At 37.8% G+C, this 21,904-nt stretch overlaps 1 protein-coding gene across 5 annotated transcripts in view; it reads right to left on the bottom strand.

Annotated features, from left to right (window-relative positions):
• The window catches only part of STAC (SH3 and cysteine rich domain), a 337,228-nt gene extending 318,710 nt beyond the window's left edge, over positions 1 to 18,518 (bottom strand). For all 5 annotated transcript variants that reach the window (XM_084987799.1, XM_084987796.1, XM_084987800.1 and 2 more), the window contains exons 1-2: positions 18,444 to 18,518; positions 16,369 to 16,544 (exon numbers count right to left, since the gene is read on the bottom strand). Coding sequence is in view for 2 of the 5 variants with exons in the window: in XM_084987797.1 (XP_084843923.1) it covers positions 16,369 to 16,371 (3 nt within the window). In the remaining 3 variants the exon portion in view is untranslated. The remainder of the gene's footprint in view (positions 1 to 16,368; positions 16,545 to 18,443) is intronic.
• Positions 18,519 to 21,904: the final 3,386 nt, after the last annotated feature.

Here is a 21,904-nt window from a genome sequence, read left to right as displayed (position 1 = left end):
ACTCAAACCTAACTGGCCAAATCTCCATTAAGTGGTTTTCCTTACCTGTAGGACTGAAAAGGCATCACATATAAATTGTTGCTGATGGACTCTTTTACAGGCAGAGGATATTTACAGGCAGATGACATGTTATGTACAATTATAATGAGTAATCTGTACTATCCATTTCCAAAAAGCATTATTCAATGTAAGAAGCTCTGATTTTGGCTTGTCACAAATTAAATATATCACATCATTCACAGGATGCAATGAACTATAATTTCTTTCCATAACAAATTCACCATAATTAGAAAATATGTTAAATTCTTTTCTGAAAATATTTTCCCTAGGCTTTGCTGTAAAACTCCAACCCAAACATTAGCCTCATCATTCCAAGAATCTTGGCGACCCTCTGTCCCCTCAAAAATAATAGCAGAAATTTGGGGTAGAAGTCTGTAAACAGTCTATGAGGTCCTTACCAGTTACATGACAGGGAGTGGTCACCAGAAAGCAAAAGCAAGGCTCTCCAAAAAACATTCCCCTTCACATCCTCAACCTACATTAAACCCAATTTAAAAATGAATAGAAGACCTGAATAGACATTCTTTTCCAAAGAAGACATAGATGGCCAATAGGCACATAAAAGGATGCTCAATGTAATTAATCATCAGAGAAATGCAAATTAAAACCACAATGACGTATCACCTGACACCAGTCAGAATGGCTATCATCAAAGAGTCTACAAATGATAAATGCTGGAGAAGGTGTGGAGAAAAGGGAAACCTCTTACATTGTTGGAGAAAAATAAATTGGTGCTGCCACTCTGGTAAAGAGTATGTTGGTTTTGCAAGAAACTAAAATAGAACTACTGTATGACCCAGCAATTCCACTCTTCAGCATATATCAGAAAAAAAAATGACATTATTTTAAAAATATGCATGTACCCAATGTTCACAACAGCATTATTTATAATTGCCAAGATTATGGATGCAACCTAGGTGTCTATCAACAGATGAATGGATAAAGAGATGTCATATATACCCATACATAACACAAACACAATGGATTACTACTCAGCCATGAAAAAGAACAAAAATGTTGCCATTTGCAACAACATGTATGGACCTGGATGGTATTAAGCTTAATGAAGTAAGTCAGAAAAGTACAAATACTGTATGACATCACTTACATGTGGAATCTAAAAAAATACAATAAACTAGTAAATATAGCAAAAAAGAAACAGAGTCACAGATATTGAGAATTAGTGGTTACCAGTAGGGAGAGGGAAGGGGAGGGACAAGATAGGGATAGGGGATTAAAAGGTACAAACTACTATGTATAAAATAAACAAGCTAGTATAGGGAATAACTTTTAAAAATTGTGAATTACTCTGTTGTACACCTGAAACCTATATAATATACATTAATTGAAAAAAAAAGCTTTTTAAAAAAGGAAATAGCCCCTGCCTTATTACTTTTTCATGATTACAGATAATCAAGCCATTTTCCCCCTGGTTTTACTGTTTCTGCAGGGCACAATGAAAGTTCTCTTGGCAGGGGTCTCTCCTAAACTGGAAGGAAAGGAAAGAGAACACTGCCCCCCAGAGGCTGCAAAAAGAGGACAGCTTCATGGGCTCACAAACCTCATGGAAGGTTAAGTGCAGTCCACGGTTTCATGGCTAGACCCACAGTTCATCTCACCATATGGAATTCACTAGCAATTGGGGAAACTGAGATAAGATGCTGTGAACTAGGGTGTAACATGCATCTTTTACCCCCATTTATAACCTAACCTGCATAAATCCATGAACTAGGAGTGAAACAGTGTGAGCTATTAACTGCCATTTCCAAGGCTCCCCATGAGAATTATGTCCAATGGGAACCTTCCAAATATCCACCTTGAACTGTAGTGGCTTCAGTTAAGTTGTCATGGAGGCTTTTCTTAAAGAGAATTATTCTTCAACATATGGATGATTTTTAGTTTAACAATTCTTAATAGGCTAAATGTAGGAGCAAAAGTCCAACAAACCCACTTATTCAGAAGTATAAACAAATTTTGTCTTTTTAGTGTTTTGTCAGAAAGGGTAATGAATAAAACTGCTCTTTTGCTTCCTTCCCATGAATTATGAGGGGTTTTCATTTCCAAAATTATTTCCTACCACGTGAACAGAATAAAAAAGGAAAAAGATGAAAGATCTACCTAGAACAACAAAAAACAAAATAAAAATATTGAAAAGAACATATTTAAGGAGAGGTAAGCAGGGGAAGAAGATACACATGGGCATGCTCAAAAGTCAGCAAATTGAATCAGCCAACTCTAGGGGCAATTCCATTGTTTTTATGTAGAAGGGGGTTGGGTGAAGCAGACTGAAAAGAAGGGTCTTAACAGCTTCACTTGCATAGACTTCACCTGAGATTGTTAACTGTCAATTGTCCATGTCACAGAGGGCTAAGGTCGTCCTTCAAAACACACACACACACACACACACACACACACACACACACACACACACACGAGCTCCACATCTCCAGGCAAACACTGCCTGCAGAGTGGCCTGTAGGTTTGGAATTTGCTTTTTTGTGGGGAATATAGCCCTTTCTTCTCTGAATCTCACAGCCCTAAGGACTCAGAGCTTCAAGTTCTCATCATTTTGAAGTAACAGACCATGAATGTGGAAGGACTTTGATTCCCCAAAGTGGATACTTCTCAACATAAGTAACTGAAAAGCAGAGGAAATTGAAGCAGCCCTGATTTCTGGGAGTCTCTGAATTTTGTAGGATCAAGTAAATGAGGTTAATCCAAAAAGCCAGGAGGCACCTTGCGTTCATGCTGGTGAAGAGCTCCACCTCCTGTTCTGTGTGGGTATGTTCTCAGCACAGCTCTCATCAGCAAGTTGCTGCTGTGAATACTGGAGTTACCAGAGGAAATAAACCAGCCTGTAACACTTTCACAGTGCAGATGCTTCTGTTCACTTACTGAGCTTAAAAATTAATGTTTTGTTTTGTTTTTGCATCATGATAGGTACTGATGACACAGAGGAAACAGAATGAAATAAAGTTTACATGTTTAACCTGCAGTAGAGAAAAAGGTTGCCAGCAATTTCATAGGTTTTCTTGAAATAATTTTACCCTTTCACTTAAAAAATTCAATTTTGGATCTCAGAGAAAGTAGTAAGAAAAACTTTTTCTAAGCTCTGTGGGATGAGTGATTTAGAATAGCTTCAGTACAGAACTGGTTCAAGGTGGTAAAGAAAAAGCTTTCTTGGCTCATAAATTGAACCAGGTTTGGTCTTCTTGACACTGTAAAAGCAATTTCTATGTTGATTTTAACTATAGTCTCTCCCTATGTTCTGCCTTTCATTACTAAAAGCTGCTTGAAGAGAAGGAAATGAAAGGGAAGGTGTTTGTCATTAGACAGAAATACTAAGGGTCTGACGAATGAATGGATGCTGCTAGACAAAATTATATTCCTTTTTTGTTCTATTAAAAAAACCCAACTTTTTGGGAAGTACTCATTGGTAGTTTTTGTTTGTTTGCTTGCTTTCCAGTATTTTATTGGAAAGACAATGAACAATGAAATTAAGCAACTTTTCCTCTACAATTGTACTAAAAGTCTATCTAATTTGAAGTAAAATGCATTGGACTATAAACCAAAAGAACTGGGAGTTCCTGTTGTGGCTCAGAGGGTTACAAACCCAACTAGTATCCATGAGGATGCAGGTTTGATCCCTGGCCTCATTCAGTGGGTCAAGGATTTGGCAATGCCGTGAGCTGTGGTGTAGGGTCACAGACGTGGCTCAAATCCTGCATTGCTGTGACTGTGGTGTAGGCTGGCAGCTGCAGCTCTGATTCTGCCCCTAGCCTGGGAACTTCCATATGCTGCAGGGTGTGGCCCTAAAAAGCAAAAAAAAAAAAAAAAAAAAAAAAAAATTAAATCAAAAGAACTGAATTCTATTTCTCTATCTAAAACCAAATGATACTGACAACCTTCTGGACTTCACTTTATTTCCTGTACAGGAAGGGCTGCTTTAATGAAAAAAATTTTTAATACCTAAAAGTGTTATTATGATGTCATCTACTAATAGCATGCTGAACTTTAGAAACACATGTCCTATTATGTTTATAAGAATGATTCAAATGTTTGTATATTTTGAATCAATATAATTATGTCATTTCTATGGAGAAATTATTTTTACAGAGGAAGTCTGGGGTCCTTTATCATCCTAACTGACCTAACTAAGAAAAGGAAGTCCAGTTTAGGTTAGTGGTTTTCTGCATTAGATGACATAAGATTAAGCCTAGCCAGTATTAACACTGCTAATGTGACCTGGTTATCACAGTTTCCAAATAAATGAAGCAAAACAAAAAACTACCATATTAACATAATCCCTTTAAGTTACTGCATAAAATCATATCCAATATCCTGCAATACTCAATTATGATTAGTATATGAATGAATATTTAATTCCAGAGGGAAATTAATATTAAATACTAAACATACAAAATTGTTTATTCTACACTAATACAAGTACACTGAGTTGAATGACTTAGTTTTGAAAACCATCGTCATTGATCACAACAGGTTTGTATCCACATGGTTAACAAAATCATTTGGCCATGTAATCAGTGAGAGTTCATTTTTATGTTAGGATCCCCAAATCTCTACACAGGACAGTGTTAAGAGAAACTAGAAACTAGCATTACCTTTGCTACTTTTGATCCTTGTGGTTCATTTTTAAGATAAAGTTTTTCAAAATAAACATTACAAATATTTTACAAAGGACTTAACAGCAGTTTTGATCTATCCCAAATAATTTACAAAGTAACTGCCAAAAGAAATCAGGAAGGGTTAGTTTTTCTGGGAACAGCTGATAATATAACAATAATAATGGCAAGTGAATAAGACAGGATATAAAATGTGTTGTATGGCACAAAGTTGATAAACCCTATGTGGTTTATAGTAATTAAGGTAGTGTGACTCTAAATAACTTTTATTATTTTCTATACTTTTTAGTTTTTAAGGAACATATTACTCGTAAAAGGAGAAAAATAATAAATGTCATCAAAAGTATGGGAAGTAAAGTTGTATGATATCACTGATGTGGAATCTAAAACATGGCACAGATGAACCTATCCACAGAAAAGAAACAGACTCATAGATGTGGATAACAGACTTGTGGTTGCCAAGGGGAAGGGGGAGGGAGAGGGATGGACTAGGGATTTGGGGCTAGTAGATGCAAACTATTACATTTTGAATGGATAGCAATGAGATTTTGCTGTATAGCACAGGGAACTATATCCAATCTCTTGGTATAGAACATGAAAGGAGACAATATAAGAAAAATAAAGGGGAATTCCCATTCTGGCTCATAGGAAACGAATCTGACTAGCATCCATGAGGACACAGGTTCCATCCCTGGCCTTACTCAGTGGGTTAAGGATTTGGTGTTGCCATGAGCTGTGGTGTAGCTTGGTTCCCGCATTGCTGTGGCGGTGGTGTAGGCCAGCAGCTACAGCTCTGATTCAGTCCCTAGCCTGGGAACCTCCATATGCCATGGATGCAGCCCTGAAAAGACCAAAAAGAAAAAAAAGAAAAATAAGGGTCACTTTTGCTGTACAGCAGAAAAATGACAGAACATTGTAAACCAATTACAATAAAATTTTTAAAAAATTTTTAAGGATTTTATTTTTTTCCATTATAGTTGGTTTGTGAATTTCTATTGCACAGCAAAGTGACCCAGTCACACACACACACACACACATATATATATACATTCTTTTTCTTACATTATCTTCCATCATGTTCCATCCTAAGTGACCACATATAGTTTCTTGTGCTATATGGCAGGATCTCACTGCTTATCCACTCCACATGCAATAGCTTTCATTTATTAATCCCAGACTCCCAGTCCATCCTACTCCCTCTTGTCCCCTCCCCTTTGGCAACTACAAATCTGTTCTCTAAGTCCATAAATTTCTATTCTGTGGAAAGGTTCATTTGTGCCATCTATTAGATTCCATATATAGGTGATATCATATGGTATTTGTCTCTTTCTGACTTATTGCATTTAGTATGAGAGTCTCTAGTTCCATCCGTGTTGCTGCAAATGGCATTATTTTGTTCTTTTTTATGGCTGAATAGTATTCCATCGTGTATATATACCACATCTTAGTCTATTCATCTGTTGATGGACATTTAGGTTGTTTCCATGTCTTGGCTATTGTGAATAGTACTGCAATGAACATATATGGGTGCATGTATCTTTTCCAAGGAAAGTTTTTTCCAGATATATGCTCAAGAATGGGATTGCTGGGTCACATGGTAGTTCTATATTTAGTTTTCTGAGGTACTGCCATACTGTTTTCCATTCCCACCAACAGTGGAGGAGGGCTCCCTTTTCTCAACACCCTCTATAGCATTTGTTATTTGTTGATTTTGTTGATTTGTTAATAATGGCTATTCTGACAAGTGTGGGGTGGTACCTCATAGTAGTTTTGATTTGCATTTCTCTAATAATTAGTTATGGTGAGAATCATTTCATGTGCCTGTTGGCCATCTGATATCCTCTTTGGAGAAATGTCTATTTAGGTCTTTTGCCCATTTTCCAATTGGATTGTTGTTTTTTCTGTTGAGTTGTATAAGTTGTTTGTATATTTTAGAGATTAAGCCCTTGTCAACCGCATCGCTTGAAACTTTTTCTCCCATTCCATTGGTTGTCTTTTTGTTTTTCTGTGCAAAAGCTTGTCAGTTTCATTAGGTCCCATTGGTTTATTTTTGTTTTTATTTCTGTTGCTGTGGGGGGTCTGACCCAAGAAAATATTTGTATAGTTGATGTCAGAGAATATTTTGCCTATGTTCTAAAATTTTTTTAAAAAAGAACGTCCTTTCTTTTGGGAAGGTCAGCTTTTAAAATATTCTGATAATTTTTGAATTGTTCAATTAACTACCTAAAAAGTAAAATTAGTACGTAGAAATATTTGTGTCATCCAGGTACAGACTGTAATGACTTCACTTTTCATTTACTTTTCTGAATATTCTCCCCAGGGGAAAAGAATAGGGAAAACTGAAAGAGTTATAAATGGCCATTGACAAAGGAATGGATGAAAGAAGATGTGTTACATATACACAATGGAATACTACTCAGCCATAAAAAGAATAAAATAATGCCATTTGCAGGAACATGGATGGACCTAGAGATTATCATATTAAGTGAAGTTAGTGAAATTAAATATTATATGATATTACTTATATGTGGAATCTAAAAAAAAAAAGAACAGAGAATTCCCACTCTGGCTCAGCAGAAAAGAATCCATCTGGTGTCCATGAAGATATGGGTTCAAGTCCTGGCCCTGCTCAGTGGGTTAAGGATCCTGTGTTGCCATGAGCTATGATATAGGTTGCACACATGGCTCTGTGGCTCTGATCTGGCATTGCTGTGGCTGTGGCATAGGCTGGCAGCTATAGCTCTGTTTCTGTGCCTAGCCTGGGAACTTCCAAATGCCACTGGTATGGCCCTAAAAAGCAAAATAAATAAAATAAAATATTAAAAGGATACAAATGAACTTATTTGAAAAAGATAAACAGAATCACAGACTTTGAAAAACTAATGGTTACTATAGGGGATAAGTTGGGGGAGCAGGGGACTGGGAGCCTGGGACTGGCATATGCACACTGAGGTATACAGAATGATTGGCCAATGGGGACCTGTTGTATGGCACAGAGAACTCTACCCCATATTCTGTGATAATCTACATAAGGATCTCAAAGGGAATGGATGGGTGTACAAGCATAACTGAATCATTCTGTTGTACAGCAGAAATTAAAACAACATTGTAAATCAAGCATACTTCAACAAAACTTTAAAAAATGAAAAAAATTGGAGTTCCCGTCTTGGTGCACAGAAACTGGAGCCCCTGCAGTTGGATTCTTAATGCACTGCGCCACAGTGGGAATTCCTTCAATCAGAATTCTTAAGTAACTAGCAAAATATCCTGGGTCCAGCCCTGCTGAAGTAAACAGAATCCTATTATTTGAATTAAAAAGGAAAAATCTTGGAGTTCCCATTGTGGCTCAGTGGAAATGAATCTGACTAGTGTTCATGAGGATGCAGGTTCAATCCCTGGCCTTGCTCAGTGGATCCGACATAGCTGTGAGCCATGGTGTAGGCTGCAGACACGGCTCGGATCTGGCATTGCTGGGCTGTGGCATAAGCCACCAGCTGTAATTCTGATTCAGTTCCTAGCCTGGGAACCTCCATTTACTGTGGGTGAGGCCCTTTAAAAAAAAAGAAAAGGAAAAATCTTTTAATTTAAAAAGAGTTCCCACTGTGGCACAACAGTAGGTAGCAGCTGAGGCTGGGATTTGATCCTTGGCCCCAGCAATTTCCATATGCCAAAGGAAAAAACAAAAAACAAAAAACAAAAACTGTGTAGCAAAAAAAAAAAAAAGGTGGGGGAAATCTTTGCTAGAAAGAGCCCATTTCTGGAAAGGATTTTTACAATAGCATAGCACCACCAGTGCAAGTAGCCCATCAACTATTACTTGAATTCAGTGTTCATAATCCACTGATATCCTAAAACTAAATGGCTTCCTGCATGCCATGGTGATATTTTCAGGGAAAAAAATTTATGTTAATGTACAAATTTTTAATATTTTTCATTTGATTGCCAAATCGATGCCCGGTTTGGAAAATCACTGAAAAAAAAAAAATGAGAAAGAACAGCTTCAGAACCAGTTTCCAGTGTTAAAGCCAGAAAGAAATGTTAAAACAGAATTTAACATGATTTTAACAATTATATTCATGTAAGTTAACTTTATTTTGGCTTATTTTGAGAAAATAACACTATCCAAACACAAACAGTAGATGAAAAAAAGTGAAGTGAAAGACAAATACAAATGTTAAAAAATGTTTTATATCTAACACATGTAGATTTTTGATAGAAAGGAAAGAAGTATATAACTTTTGTTAATATAAGATTATTAATAATATCCTCATATAAATGCTAAACAAATATCCAAAGAATATTGGGTTTTAAATGATTAACTAGCCTCGAGTATTCTCATTGTCACCAGTTTCATATTTTAAGATTAACTTTGTTGGAGTTCCCGTCATGGCGCAGTAGTTAACAAATCCAACTAGCAATGATGAGGTTGCAGGTTCGATCCCTGGCCTTGCTCAGTGGGTTAGGGATCTGGTGTTGCCATGAGCTGTAATGTGGGTCGCAGACACGGCTCGAGTCTGGTGTTGCTGTGGCGTAGACCAGCGGCTGCAGCTCTGACTGGACCCCTAGCCTGGGAACCTCCATATGCTGCAGGAGCAGCCCTAGAAAAGGCAAAAAGGCACACACACACACACACACACACACACACACACACACACACACACACACACACACACACACACGTTAACTTTGTCCCAGCTCAATACAGCAGGTTCCTTGTTACTGGAGGAATCACTGATGGAATACATTATCCAGAAAATAGTACTACAGACAGTCACTACATTGAATCTCACTGAAATTCAGAATAAGCATTGCTCCCCCCACAAAAGCTTAAAGGAATGTCATATAACAAAACTGAGAAAAGAATTGTCAACTGTAAAAGTTTCTGTAAGATCAGTTTTCTGATTTATTTTCATAAGAACTTATTTAAGGATTTCCTATCATGGCTCAGCAGGTTAAGAACTTGACACAGTGTCCATGAGGATGTGGGTTCAAACCCTAGCTTTGCTCTGTGGGTTAAGAATCTGGTGTTGCCACAAACTGCGGTATAGATCACAGATACAATGCTAGGGTCCCTGTGTTGCTGTGGCTATGGCACAGGCATGCAGCTGTAGCTCTAATTCGACCCCTAGCCTGTGAACTTCCACATGCTGCAGGTGTGGCCTCAAAAAAAAAAAAAACAAAAAACAAAAAACAAAAAAACAAAAAAACAAAAAAAGCAATTTATTTAAAATATGAAAGGTAACCCTTTCATGGCTAGCTGGGACAACACTGTGAAGGGCCCTCTCCTAGGTGGGGAATGATCCCTTGCTTAAGTTCTGACTTTTCTCTCAGGAAGAGCTTCCTTTTCCACTGTTGTGATCCCTGGCCCCATTCTGTGGGGTTCTTCCTTCACCTTTCTTGTCCTTGGCCATGTCTGAAGTGGGTACTGGGGAACAGTCTTTTTGCAGGTGCACAACTTTCCCAGCCTGTTTTCTGCTCATGATGGGAAGGTATCCAAGACTCAGTTACAGAATATTTAAACATAGCTTCATATAATACAAGACTCTCAAAATGTAACAGATTTCTTATGCATTCCACTCAAGCAAGCTTCAAGTGCCACAGATCTTTTTAAGAACATATTTTTCATGTAAATTGTGTTTCTTTGCTTTTTTTCATCCTCCTATCTCTAGCTTTAAACTAGATTACCCTAGACCTGGTGAGCTACCCTAGATATTCTATGCCCTTATTCTCATTTTTGTTTTAAGGCTCCTTAATTCTCTTAGATATTTTAATATTAGAGGTAAAGGCCATACCCTTAATTTGGTTTATTCCAACAGATTAAGTTTTAATGGATCTTAAGATTTTTTTCAATTTTATCTTTTACATTTTCAGTCTAAAAGAAATCAGCTATTTTAACTATATTGTCCCAAATTTCTGAAATAAATTTACCTCTTTCCATTTCCACTTTCAAACTAGTCAATCATTTTAACTAGCTCATATATATATATATTTTTTTTCCTCCCTTTTTTTGGCTACCTGGCAGCATATGGAATTCCTGGGCCAGGGATCAGATATGAGCCACAGTTGAGACCCACACTGCAGCAACACCAGATACTTTATCTTCTGTGCCAGGCTCGGGATTGAACCTGTGTCCTGGCACTGCCGAGATGCTGCTGATCCCGTTGCACCACAGTGGGAACTTCTCCTATCATTTTAATTCCTTGTGCAACATACCCAATTGCTTTTAGCTCAGTACTTATATGGCCTACAAACCAAGTTACTGCAGGTTACTATTTACATTTTCCACTATAACATGGGTTTCCATTTTTCCATTCTCTAATATCAATTTCCTTACCACTCTGAGCCAGAAGCTAAGCCAATGCCACACATTTTACATTGATATGAGGTGCCATACATCTACCACTACATGAGTTAGGTTAGGCTAGGCTATGCCTAGATTTCTGGGCCAGATGAGCTGAAAAGTGAGTAGCCTTGAATTAGATATGTTGGTGTTTTCACCTCAGGGAATATTTCACAGAATTTTTTGATATGTTTGGAGTTTGTGGGTTGGCTAGTAACTATTTCCTTCTTTCTTTAAACTTGTATTTAATATTTAAAAATTTTAGTGGACCTAAAGATTGAGGATTGGAGCAAAAATGGTTTCTTAGTCATTTTTAGGCAGGTCTCAAAGTAATAAAAAATTAAAGACACATAGGGCATTATTTTGTTTCTTATCTTCCACTAATTAGTAGAAAAGGAAACTTATTCCAGTCAGACCATGGGTTTTATTTTTTTTGCTTTTTTTTTTTTTTTTTTTTTTTTGTCTTTTTCTAGGGCCACACCCATGGCACATGGAAGTTCCCAGGCTAGGGGTCTAATCAGAGCTGTGGCCGCTGGTCTACACCACAGCCACAGCAATGCCATATCTGAGCCACATCTGCAACCTACACCACAGCTCACAGCAACTCAGGATCCTTAACCCACTGAGCAAGGCCAGGCATCAAACCCGCAACCTCATGGTTCCTAGTCAGATTCGTTTCCAGTGCGCCAGGACAGGAACTCCAGACCATGGTTCTTAATTGAAATAGAATTTCAAAAATTAACATAGCATTTTTACATCTCTCCAAAAGCTCATAAACCATTAATAATAGAATACAAACATACAATTAATGAGCACAGAGGTAACAGGCAATGCAGTAGCAGTGGACTGCAGATTTCAACACCTTTTGGGGAGATGGAATGCAGATTGGTGAGTGGAGACATAGTGCTTGAGAAAACCAGAAGAGACAAACTAAGTGCTTGAAGAGGAAGATATTTCTAGTGAGAATTAGATTTAAGATACCTTATACATTTTCAGGATGTAGAAGCAACAGGTGTTATAGAAGCTGGAAATAATGCATGAACTAAAAACAGGGAGAGTTCTTTTCCAAGTATGCAGAGTTTTAAAATCACCTATTTAATATCTCACTCTTAAATACAATCAAGGAACAATCAAGTTGAGAAGATCTTCTAACTTGATAAACAGTCTAAACAAATAAAATGGGACTCAGAGGAAACAGACTATAAAGAGAACAGAGGAAAAAGATTATGATGACAAGTACAATACTTCTAATATCCTCCAAGGGATAAAGATACTGTATGCATGAAATAAAAACATAGTATGATTTTTATAAGAGCTTTAGAGAAGGAAAAAGGAAATCTGAACATTAAAAAAAATAGAAATTGCTAAAAAAAAAAAGTGAGGCAATTCAAGAAACATAAGCAAATGGCCAAAAATGAAACTAGAAAATAAATTACTAAAAAATTCAGAAGATAAAATAGTAGATCTATTAGAAATACAGAATAGGGTAAAAGTAGGGGAGGAATTAAAGAAATAACAAAATATCTCAAGACTGACAGGATCTGTTTCTACCTGTTTGCCACAATGAACAGAAAAACAATCCCTTAACCCTTCAGGATATATTATATGACATTTCAGAACACTAGGAACTAAGTTTTAAAAGTGAGTAAATAAAACATTCATAGATAAATGTATGTAAAATAGTAATAATCACAAGTAATAGCTTTTCAGACTTCTGAGCCAGTAATATTGAAAAGTAAAAGACAATGCATCCAAAATTCTGAAAAAAAACAAAAACAAAAACATTTGCATCCTAGGAATTCTATACCCAGCCAAACTGTTCAAATTTAAGATTAAAATAAATTGAATGACAGACAGAATCAATTTACCTTCTAGCTACCTTTCTTCTTGGAAAACTTTTGAAGAATATATTTTACTAAGACAGAATAAACCATGAAATGGGTAAATAGGATACATGAAACGGGATCAACACTGGACAATATAGGAGAATTATGGGACAATGTGTGCCCCAAAGCCTAAAGAACAACCAGTCTAGATTAGAGAAGGAACAAAAAGAAACTCTTTAGGAAAAATAAAACACACTGACAAATTGTCTCATGTCTAGAAAGAAAATGGAAGCATTCTGGATGAATCTGTAATAAATACACAGAAAAACATTGCTTTACGATGTACAAAACATAACCATATTTCACTAACTGGAATTCACTCTTTGACAGTATTTCAGCAAGGTCAGTTACTTACAGCTATAAACATAAATACTAAATACTGACTTAAGCAGAGTATATGAAGTAACGATATTTGTGATATAGAGAAATGGTGTGGGAAGGCATGTATTCCAGCTAAACCATAATCAACTATAGGAATAAATCAACAAATAATATCTGAGTGGCTAAATCCACAAAGCACAATGTAAATATAGCATTTAGAAATATTAATACAAACATCGGAACAAAGAGTTAACAGAGTTGAGTGTTTTTGATTCTGGCCAGTAGGACTCAGGTATCAATGAGACAGCAATTAGACTATCTCTTTCACTTTCAGCCACTTAGAACAATTTAATTTTTCAGTACATTTTAAAATAAATTATGAGGAAAATAAAAAAAAACAAAGAAACAAAATCTATACTTTTGTTATTTAGGAGGTTTGAATTTTTCTTATAATAGCCAACTAAGAAATCAGTTTCTCCTTTTGCAGTAGGATTTTGTCAGAAATGTCTGAAATACTTTAGCACTTATACTACAGATGCCATTTGTAATTTTTTTTTTGTCTTTGTCTTTTTAGCTCTGCACTCACAGCATATGGAGGTTCCCAGGCTAGGGATCTAATCGGAGCTGTAGCCCCCGGCCTATGCCAGAGGCACAGCAATGCCAGATCCGAGCTGTGTCTGCAACCTACACCACAGCTTGCAGCAAAGCGGGATCCTTAACCCACTGAGCAAGGCCAGGTATCGAACACACAACCTCATAGTTCCTAGTCGTTTCATTTCCTCTACGCCATGATGGGAACTCCACCATTTGTAATTTTAAGCACAAAGGCAATTATACTCAATACAGGAAGAGTGGATCTATTTTTGATGAACTTAAGTAAGTTGCTAACTTGTGCCAGTATCAATGGTATAGGCACTGACAATCATAAATACTAATGTCCCAAGAGACTAGGCAGCAGCCTCAGAATTAAAATCCCTGGGAATAACAAGATATATCACTGATCATTCATTTAACATGGAGAAAATGAGGCAAAGGGTTTTATATGTGGGATCGTGGAGCTGACTTTCATCACCAGCAAGTTATATCATCTTAGAATGCTGGAAATTGATTTCAAAAACTTTGCCTTTCATGAATGTATTAGAGAGTCACAATAAATTTCAGAAATAGAACAGAAGTCAAAGTTCCTTCCTTTATTTTTCTAAGCTCTAAACACTAAGGTCAACCTTTATTTTTTCTTCCTTGAAGAGCCTTCTCTCTTACATATGACATACTTTTCAAATAGTCTCTATTCAAGAGATAAGCTACCATTAACATATTAGGCTGTGGCCTTACTTTGTGATTGACAACAGATCAACCATTTTAGAAGGCAAGGATGCTGATATCCACATTAAACATAAACATATATTTGTGGGGGAAGGCAAGTGCCACAAATCTTAATCTCTGTAAAACCATCTTTTTGTTTGGACCCTCTGTACACAAGGGGACACTTAGCTTCTTACCTCTCTCTTAATCCCCACCTTCAAGGAAATGATAGACTCATTGGCAAAAAAAATCTAATCCATTCCAGAAGGCATTTAATTAAACAGTTTCTCAATTTTATTTTTTTATTTATTTTTTGGCCATGCCACAGGATGTGAAAGTTCCCAGGCCAGGGCTTGAACCCATGCCACAGTAGTGGTCCAAGATGCTGCAGTGACAACATTGGATCCTTAACCCAATGCACCACAAGAGAATTCCTAATGTTTCTCAATTTTCAACATTATTAGCCTTAGTAGCAGAGAGGGAATGAGGGCCCTCAGGGTAGCTTTGGGGGATAGCCTGATGTGGGCTTCTAAAATCACAATGTCTGTGAACTTGTATTTTATCTTTTAAAATTACGGACATTTAATTGCATGACATGTACCATTAATGCATCCTTTTTTATTTAATTTTAAAATAATTTATATTATTCACCAGTAAAACTTACCCCCAACTTTCTCTCAACATTCTCTAGAAAGCTTGACAACTCACTAAAAGCACCCTTATTAACACTATTAATACTATCCTACAGCTGATACAGTAGTCTCCCCTTATCAGTGGTTTTGATTTCTGAGGCTTCACTTACCCCTGCTCAAACAAGGTCCAAAAATATTAAATGGAAAATTCCAGAAATAAACAATTCATAAGTTTTAAACTGCACACCATGCTGGGTAACATAGTGAAATCTTGCACTGTCCTGCTCCATCCAGTACAGGATGTGAATCACATCTTTGTCCAGCTAGCTGTATCAGTTACCAGATCAACTTTTGGTATCACAGTGCTTGTGTTAAGTAACCTTTCTTTTACTTAATAATGGCCCCAAATCACAATACTGGTGATAATTTCAGTTTGGATATGCCAATGAGAAGCTGTAAAGTGCTTCTTTTATGTGAAAAGGGAAAAATTCTCAATAAGGGAAAAAAAAATCACATGCGAAGTTTGCTCAGATCTACAATAAAAATCAATCTTCCATGAAATTGTGAGGGAAAAATAAATTTGTGCTAATTTTGTTGTTGTACCTTAAACTGCAAAAAAGTTAGAGCCCCAATATATAAGTGCTTAGTTAAGATAGAAAAAAACATTACATTTGTACAATAAGATATTTAGAGAGAGACCACATTTGTATAACATTTTTACAGTATGACTATTCTATTACTAGTTTTTGTTGTTAATCTCTTACTTTGCCTAATTTAAAATTAAACTTTATCGTAGGTATGGATGCCTAGGAAACAGACATACTATATATAGGTCTCGGTTCTATTCCAAGTATCAGGCATCCACTGGGGACTTAGAACATACTCCCTGTGGATAAGGGAGGACTGCTACACTACAGATGGCTTTGAGGGAACTGGAGGAACACAGGTGAGCAAGCACAGATATTGGTCCTAGTGAAGATCTGAAGTCCTTAAATTGTGGGATATGGGGAAAAACACAGATTTAGAATCCAAAAATATTGTGTTCTAATGCAGCCACTCACTTGATACATGACCTTGGAAAGTGTCTCCTGTCTCTGATCCTCAATTTCCTCTCTGAGACATGAATGCTACCTCACTCGTAAGACTAAATGTGTCTTAAATGAGATAATGTACCTGAAACATACCATAAGCAAGGCCAATGGTAGTGGTCAGGGATGGTCCTCTTCTGTGTGCTGGGCCCACTTCTCCACCTTCTTTCTCCAGGGTGTTTTCATAGTATTGTGCAACCTTCAAGCTATTCATTCTCCAGAGGCTGAGACTCTGATTCAGAAATCCTTACTTCATGCATCTTTCCAATTTGCTATAACATAGAAGTTCTCAGCAGTTAGGAAATGATTTTAAAAATCTTTATATTTAAATGAAATGAATAACCTTCTCTTTCTTAACACAAAGAAATTACTGGTGGTGATATTAAAAGAAAAATGGGGGAGTTCTCATTGTAGCACAGCAGAAATGAATCTGACTAGTATCCATGAGGATGCAGTAGGTTCAATCCCTGGACTCTCTCAGTGGGTTAAGGATCTGGCATTCCTGAGCACTGCCATGTAAGTCAAAGATGCAGCTCAGATCCCGCGTTGCTGTGGCTGTGGTGTAGGCCAGCAGCTGTAGCTCCTATTTGACTCCTAGCCTGGGAACCTCCATATGCCTCAGGGGCAGCTGTAGCTCCAATTCCACCCCTAGCCTGGAAACTTCCATATGCCGCAGGTTCGGGTCCTAAAAAGAAAAAAAAAACAAAAAACAAAAAAGGAAGAAAAAAAATGTGTGAAAAATGGCAGTCATTTTGTAGGGTTTTTCCAGGCAGATCTACTGTTGTGTTTTCTACTATTCATTCAAATGCCACATATGTGTTAGTGTGCCTGGGGGTGTAGAATATAGATTCCCATCCAGTGGAAAAGGCAAGGGGAAAGATTTCTGTAAGCGAGTGGGATTTGACCATCACTCCTGTAAAAGGGAAACCGGAACACACAGTGACATGTAATCAGGAAAAAAAAAAAATCTTTCTCAGAATGGAGAGTCTGACAAAATAGTATAGAAATAATTACATTTGCATGTATAATTTTAAACATTTATCAGCATCCCTATTTCCTTACATAGTAATTAAAGTGCTTCAAATTCTCCTTAGCTAATAGATATATTCTGAAAATAGAATGAAAAAGCTTAAAAAAGAAAAAGATGTTTTTAAGCTAAAAAGTGAGATTAAGGCAGGAGGTCCTGCCATGGAAAAAAGTGTTGACATTTAAAGCTGCAGGATCTCAGTCCTAGAAAACCAGACACTGGGTGACACAGGCAATAAAATTTAATACCCAGATCTCAACAGGTGGACAGGCTGAAGCTATGATAAACTGTTTCAGCTCTGATGTTTAGCCTGGGAACTGGAGCAGCATGCACCAATAGATGGAGTCATTCAAAAACTAGCTGTATGGAGATGAGAGAGAAAGGTGTGGAGATAGAGATGAGAGAGAAAAAGGCAGGGTAAATGAGGGTCCAAAGATGGCAAAACGCCATCTCCACATGACCCAAGATCCAACTGGGAAAACTGCAAATGGCTTTTTGGAGAAAAGTTTGCCTAATATAATAGTCAAAGAAAAAAAAAAAAGTGCTGCTGCTCAGTACTTTCTTACACCAAATGGAGGCATTGCATAGAGAAAAATAACTTCAGCTAAAATTCTGGACCAGGGTATTCATAGTTTGGCTTCCAGATTCAAATTTTGGCTCTAATTGGGATTAGCACACAATCTTTTTGTTTCTCTCTCCATGCAAGCCCAAATTCTGCAGAATAGGGTCTCATCCTGTTTGGGAATAAAAATGGGTCCCTATCTTGCAATATCATTGGAATAATGTGCTGAAATCCTCTCCTGGTTTGCTTCTTGATATATATTCTTTGTGTCTATTTTTCCTCTATAAATGTTTAGTGCAGCCATTGCCAGTTCTACATCTCTTCTACTCCTTCCACACTCTCACCTGGACCCTCTCGGACTGTCTTCCCGCCCCAGTTTCGGATCTCCCTAAACCTCCTCAGCCCCGGGGTCTTTGTTACATCAAGACCACTCTATTTGCCAGTTCTCCAGCCCCCGCCCCCACCTTCTCCCTAGGCTTCGAGGTCAGCACCTCACAGGCCCAGAATCCGAGAATGAGGAACCCAGGTAATACACAAGTTAAGCGAACTCGCAACCTACGTGAGAGGTACTAATTGACTCACCTCTGAGGTCAACGTTCAAACCAGAGGATCAGTGAGCTGTGGACCTCTGCACCGCCAGAGTCTTTTGCCCAACTCAGAGCAAAGATCGTAGAAATGCAGCTGTTAGACCTACGAGAGTGCCTGTAAGATGAGATCTAGCCTTGACTGGGGGAAACATTCTTGCGCAATCTGTAGCAGATCCTGAGGTAAGAAGAAACTGGGGAGAGGTGGAGTTTTCGGCGCTTGTTACAGGGAGGGGGCGTAGTAGCAAGCAGAGTCCTTTGAGTAAGGACACCTGTATTTAAATCTGTGTATTTAAATCTGCTAGGGAACTTGGTTGTTTTGGTTAGTTTTAGTGTAGATTTAAAAAAATGGGCCCCACTCCAGATCTACTAAATCACATTCTCTGAAGTTGAGTGGGGAATATAAGAATAGCTGCAATAATTGGGAGGCTTGAAAAAAAAAAAGAATAGTTGCAGTAGGGGGCAGGTACTTTTGGATTAGATGGCTGGCAATTGCCGTTTATTTTGCAAGATAAATATTTAGAACTTGTATTTCTGTTTTTAGGCATGTGTGTGTATCAAATCTTCATGTTGGATGCCTTAAACCTACACAATGTTATATGTCAATTGCATTTTTAGGGACCCATCGATGGGACACCTGCCCCCCCGCCCCCCGCCTCAGCCAGACACAATAATAATTACTTGCATGAGCTGTCTCACAATAGGAAGTCCTAGATAAGGAACACAGTGCTCCTGTGCTGTTACACTATTACAGAAACTTAACCAACCCGGAGAATTTGAGAGGGGCCAAAAGGAGGGAGTGACAGGGGTCCCCCTTCCAGTAACAATAATATCTCAATAAAATAGGTAGAAATAAATACAAATGTATATCCTTCTATTTGTCAATAACCACATGAGCATTTTTGCATGTTTATTTTCCATATTTATTTGTAATTGCTATTTATAAACATAGAATTCTGGTCTATCAAGTGTTTTTACCAAAATTTACTTAAACATTCCCAAATGTCAAGCACATGAACTTATTTACCATGTATATAATCTTGCCCTCTCCAATCTATTCTCCAGAAAGCAGCTAAAATGCGCTTTATAAAATACGAACATGACTACACCACTTTTATAATTAAATCTTGAGTGGTTTCCCATGGCTTTTCGAATAAGAATCCAAAAATCCTTTTTTTTTTTTTTTTTTTTTTGTCTTTGTCTTTTTAGGCCTGCACCAATGGCATATGGAGGTTCCCAGGCTAGGGGTCTAATTAGAGCTGTAGCCGCCGGCCTACACCAGAGCCACTGCAACACAGGATCCGAACTGTGTCTGTGACCTACACTACAGCTCATGATTTACAAGGAGATCCTGCTGAATAGCATTGAGAACTATGTCTAGATACTCATGTTGCAACAGAAGAAAGGGTGGGGGAAAAAACTGTAATTGCAATGTATACATATAAGGATAACCTGACCCCCTTGCTGTACAGTGGGAAAAATTAAAAAAAAAAAATTTAATGAGTAAACATTCTGTCATCACCAAAAAAAAAAAAAAGTAATTTTTGTAAAAATTGAAAAAAAAAACAAAAAACAAAAACAAAAACAAAAATCCACACCACGTCAGAGTGGGGTAGTGGTTAAGAGTTGGAGTTTTGTACCCAGATAAAGCCTTCCATCAAAACTTGCTCCATAACTCAGTACTGTGCTTGTGGAGCTAGTGAATAAGGCTCAATGTCCTCATCTAATCTCCTGGTTTTTTATGAGGACTAATTAAAATGTGTAAGAAGCACTTAGCAAAGTGTCTGGCACATAGCAAGTGCTCCGTAAATGTAAACTGCAGTTATTTTTAGCCATTATAAGTGCTCTTCTGACCCCAGCATACCTTTCAAGTCTCACCTGGCACCATTATTTACCTAGCTCCTGATGCTCTGGCCATATGACCCTTCAGTCAATTCTTCAATAAACTATAACCTTTTTTTTTCATGTTAGAACCTTGATATATTATTCTCCCCCTATCTAGACTATACCTCCTTTAACCAACTAACATCTCCTCAAATTTAAGATTTTAGCCTCCATTTTTCTTTCTTTGTACAAAGCGTCCCTGAGCCCTAATAGAAATCATCAGTCTCCTTCTTGAGGCTTGTGCACCCATCCTGCAGCTGCTGTGAATGCTGACCCATTCTCTGGAGAACTGACTTACAATTGTTCTCAGCTATTATTATGAATCAGAATCACCTGGAGAGTTTTTGCCCCTCAGATTTCCTGGTCCCAGTTCTAGAGTTCCTGGTTCAGAGGTTCTGGGAAGATCTCTGAGAAGTGATGGTCTAACAAATTCCCAGGTGACGTTGATGAATCATTAGCATCATGATGTTATTGCTCTCCACTGGAGGTAAAGCCTCCTCGGTTGAGGGTTACAGCCAACCCTGCCCATCCCTCCTTCACATTGAGGACAACTCGCTGACAGGGGAAAAAGAATGGCTTCCTCACCACAAAGTGCAAACAACTCTAGGGTACAAGTCTGGCTCCAGAGTCCCCATGGGATCAAGATGAAGCCACAGATTTGCTCAGCTCCTTTCTCTGCCCCACCCTGCTTCCCCCCACTTTCATTTCCCTCAGAGTACTCCTTTGATAAACAATGTGCAATATAAAAAATGTTCAACATCACTAAGTATTAGAAAAATGCAAATCAAAACTACAATGTGAGACCACCTCACACTGGTCAGAATGGCCATCATTAATAAGTCCACAAACAACAAATGCTAGAGAGGTTGTGGAGAAAAGGGAACCCTCCTACACAGTTGATGGGAATGTGGATTGGCACAAACACTCTGGAGAACAGTGTGGAGATTCTTCAGAAAACTGAATATAGAACTACCATATGATCCAGTCATCCCACTCCTAGGCATAGATCCAGACAAAACTACAATTCAAAAGATACACACACCCTTATGTTCATAGCAGCACTGTTTGCAATAGCCAGGACATGGAGGCAGCCTAGGTGTCCGCTGACTGATGAATGGATTAAGATGTCATACATATATACAGCAGAATACTACTCAGCCATAAGCAAGAATGAAGTAATGCCATTGGCAGCAACAAGGATGGAAGTAGAGATTCTCATACTAAGTGAAGTAAGTCAGAAAGAGAAAGACAAATACCACATGATATCACATATGTGGAATCTAAAATATGGCACAAATGAACCTACCTACAGAACAGAAACGACACAGAGACAGATTCAAAGACAGAGAACAGCCAAGGGGGTGTAGGGAGGGGGTCAGATGGACTGGGAGTTTGGGGTTAGTAGATGCAAAATATTACAGTTAGAATGGCTGGGCAATGAAGTCTTACTGTATAGCATAGGGAAATGTGTCCAGTCTCCTGGGATAGAACATGATGGGAGATGATATGAAAAAAAGAATGTGTGTGTGTGTGTGTGTGTGTGTGTGTGTGTGTATAAACTGGGTCACTTTGCTG

Source organism: Sus scrofa, chromosome 13, assembly GCF_054392235.1.
Source record: "Sus scrofa isolate SSC_HxYL_T2T_F1_AM1 chromosome 13, Sscrofa_HxYL_maternal_Yorkshire_Landrace_v2.0, whole genome shotgun sequence".
NCBI classification, from domain to species: Eukaryota; Metazoa; Chordata; class Mammalia; order Artiodactyla; family Suidae; genus Sus; species Sus scrofa.
The sequence above is the reverse complement of the archived record's forward strand: the minus strand, read 5'-3'. Positions and strand labels throughout refer to the sequence as shown.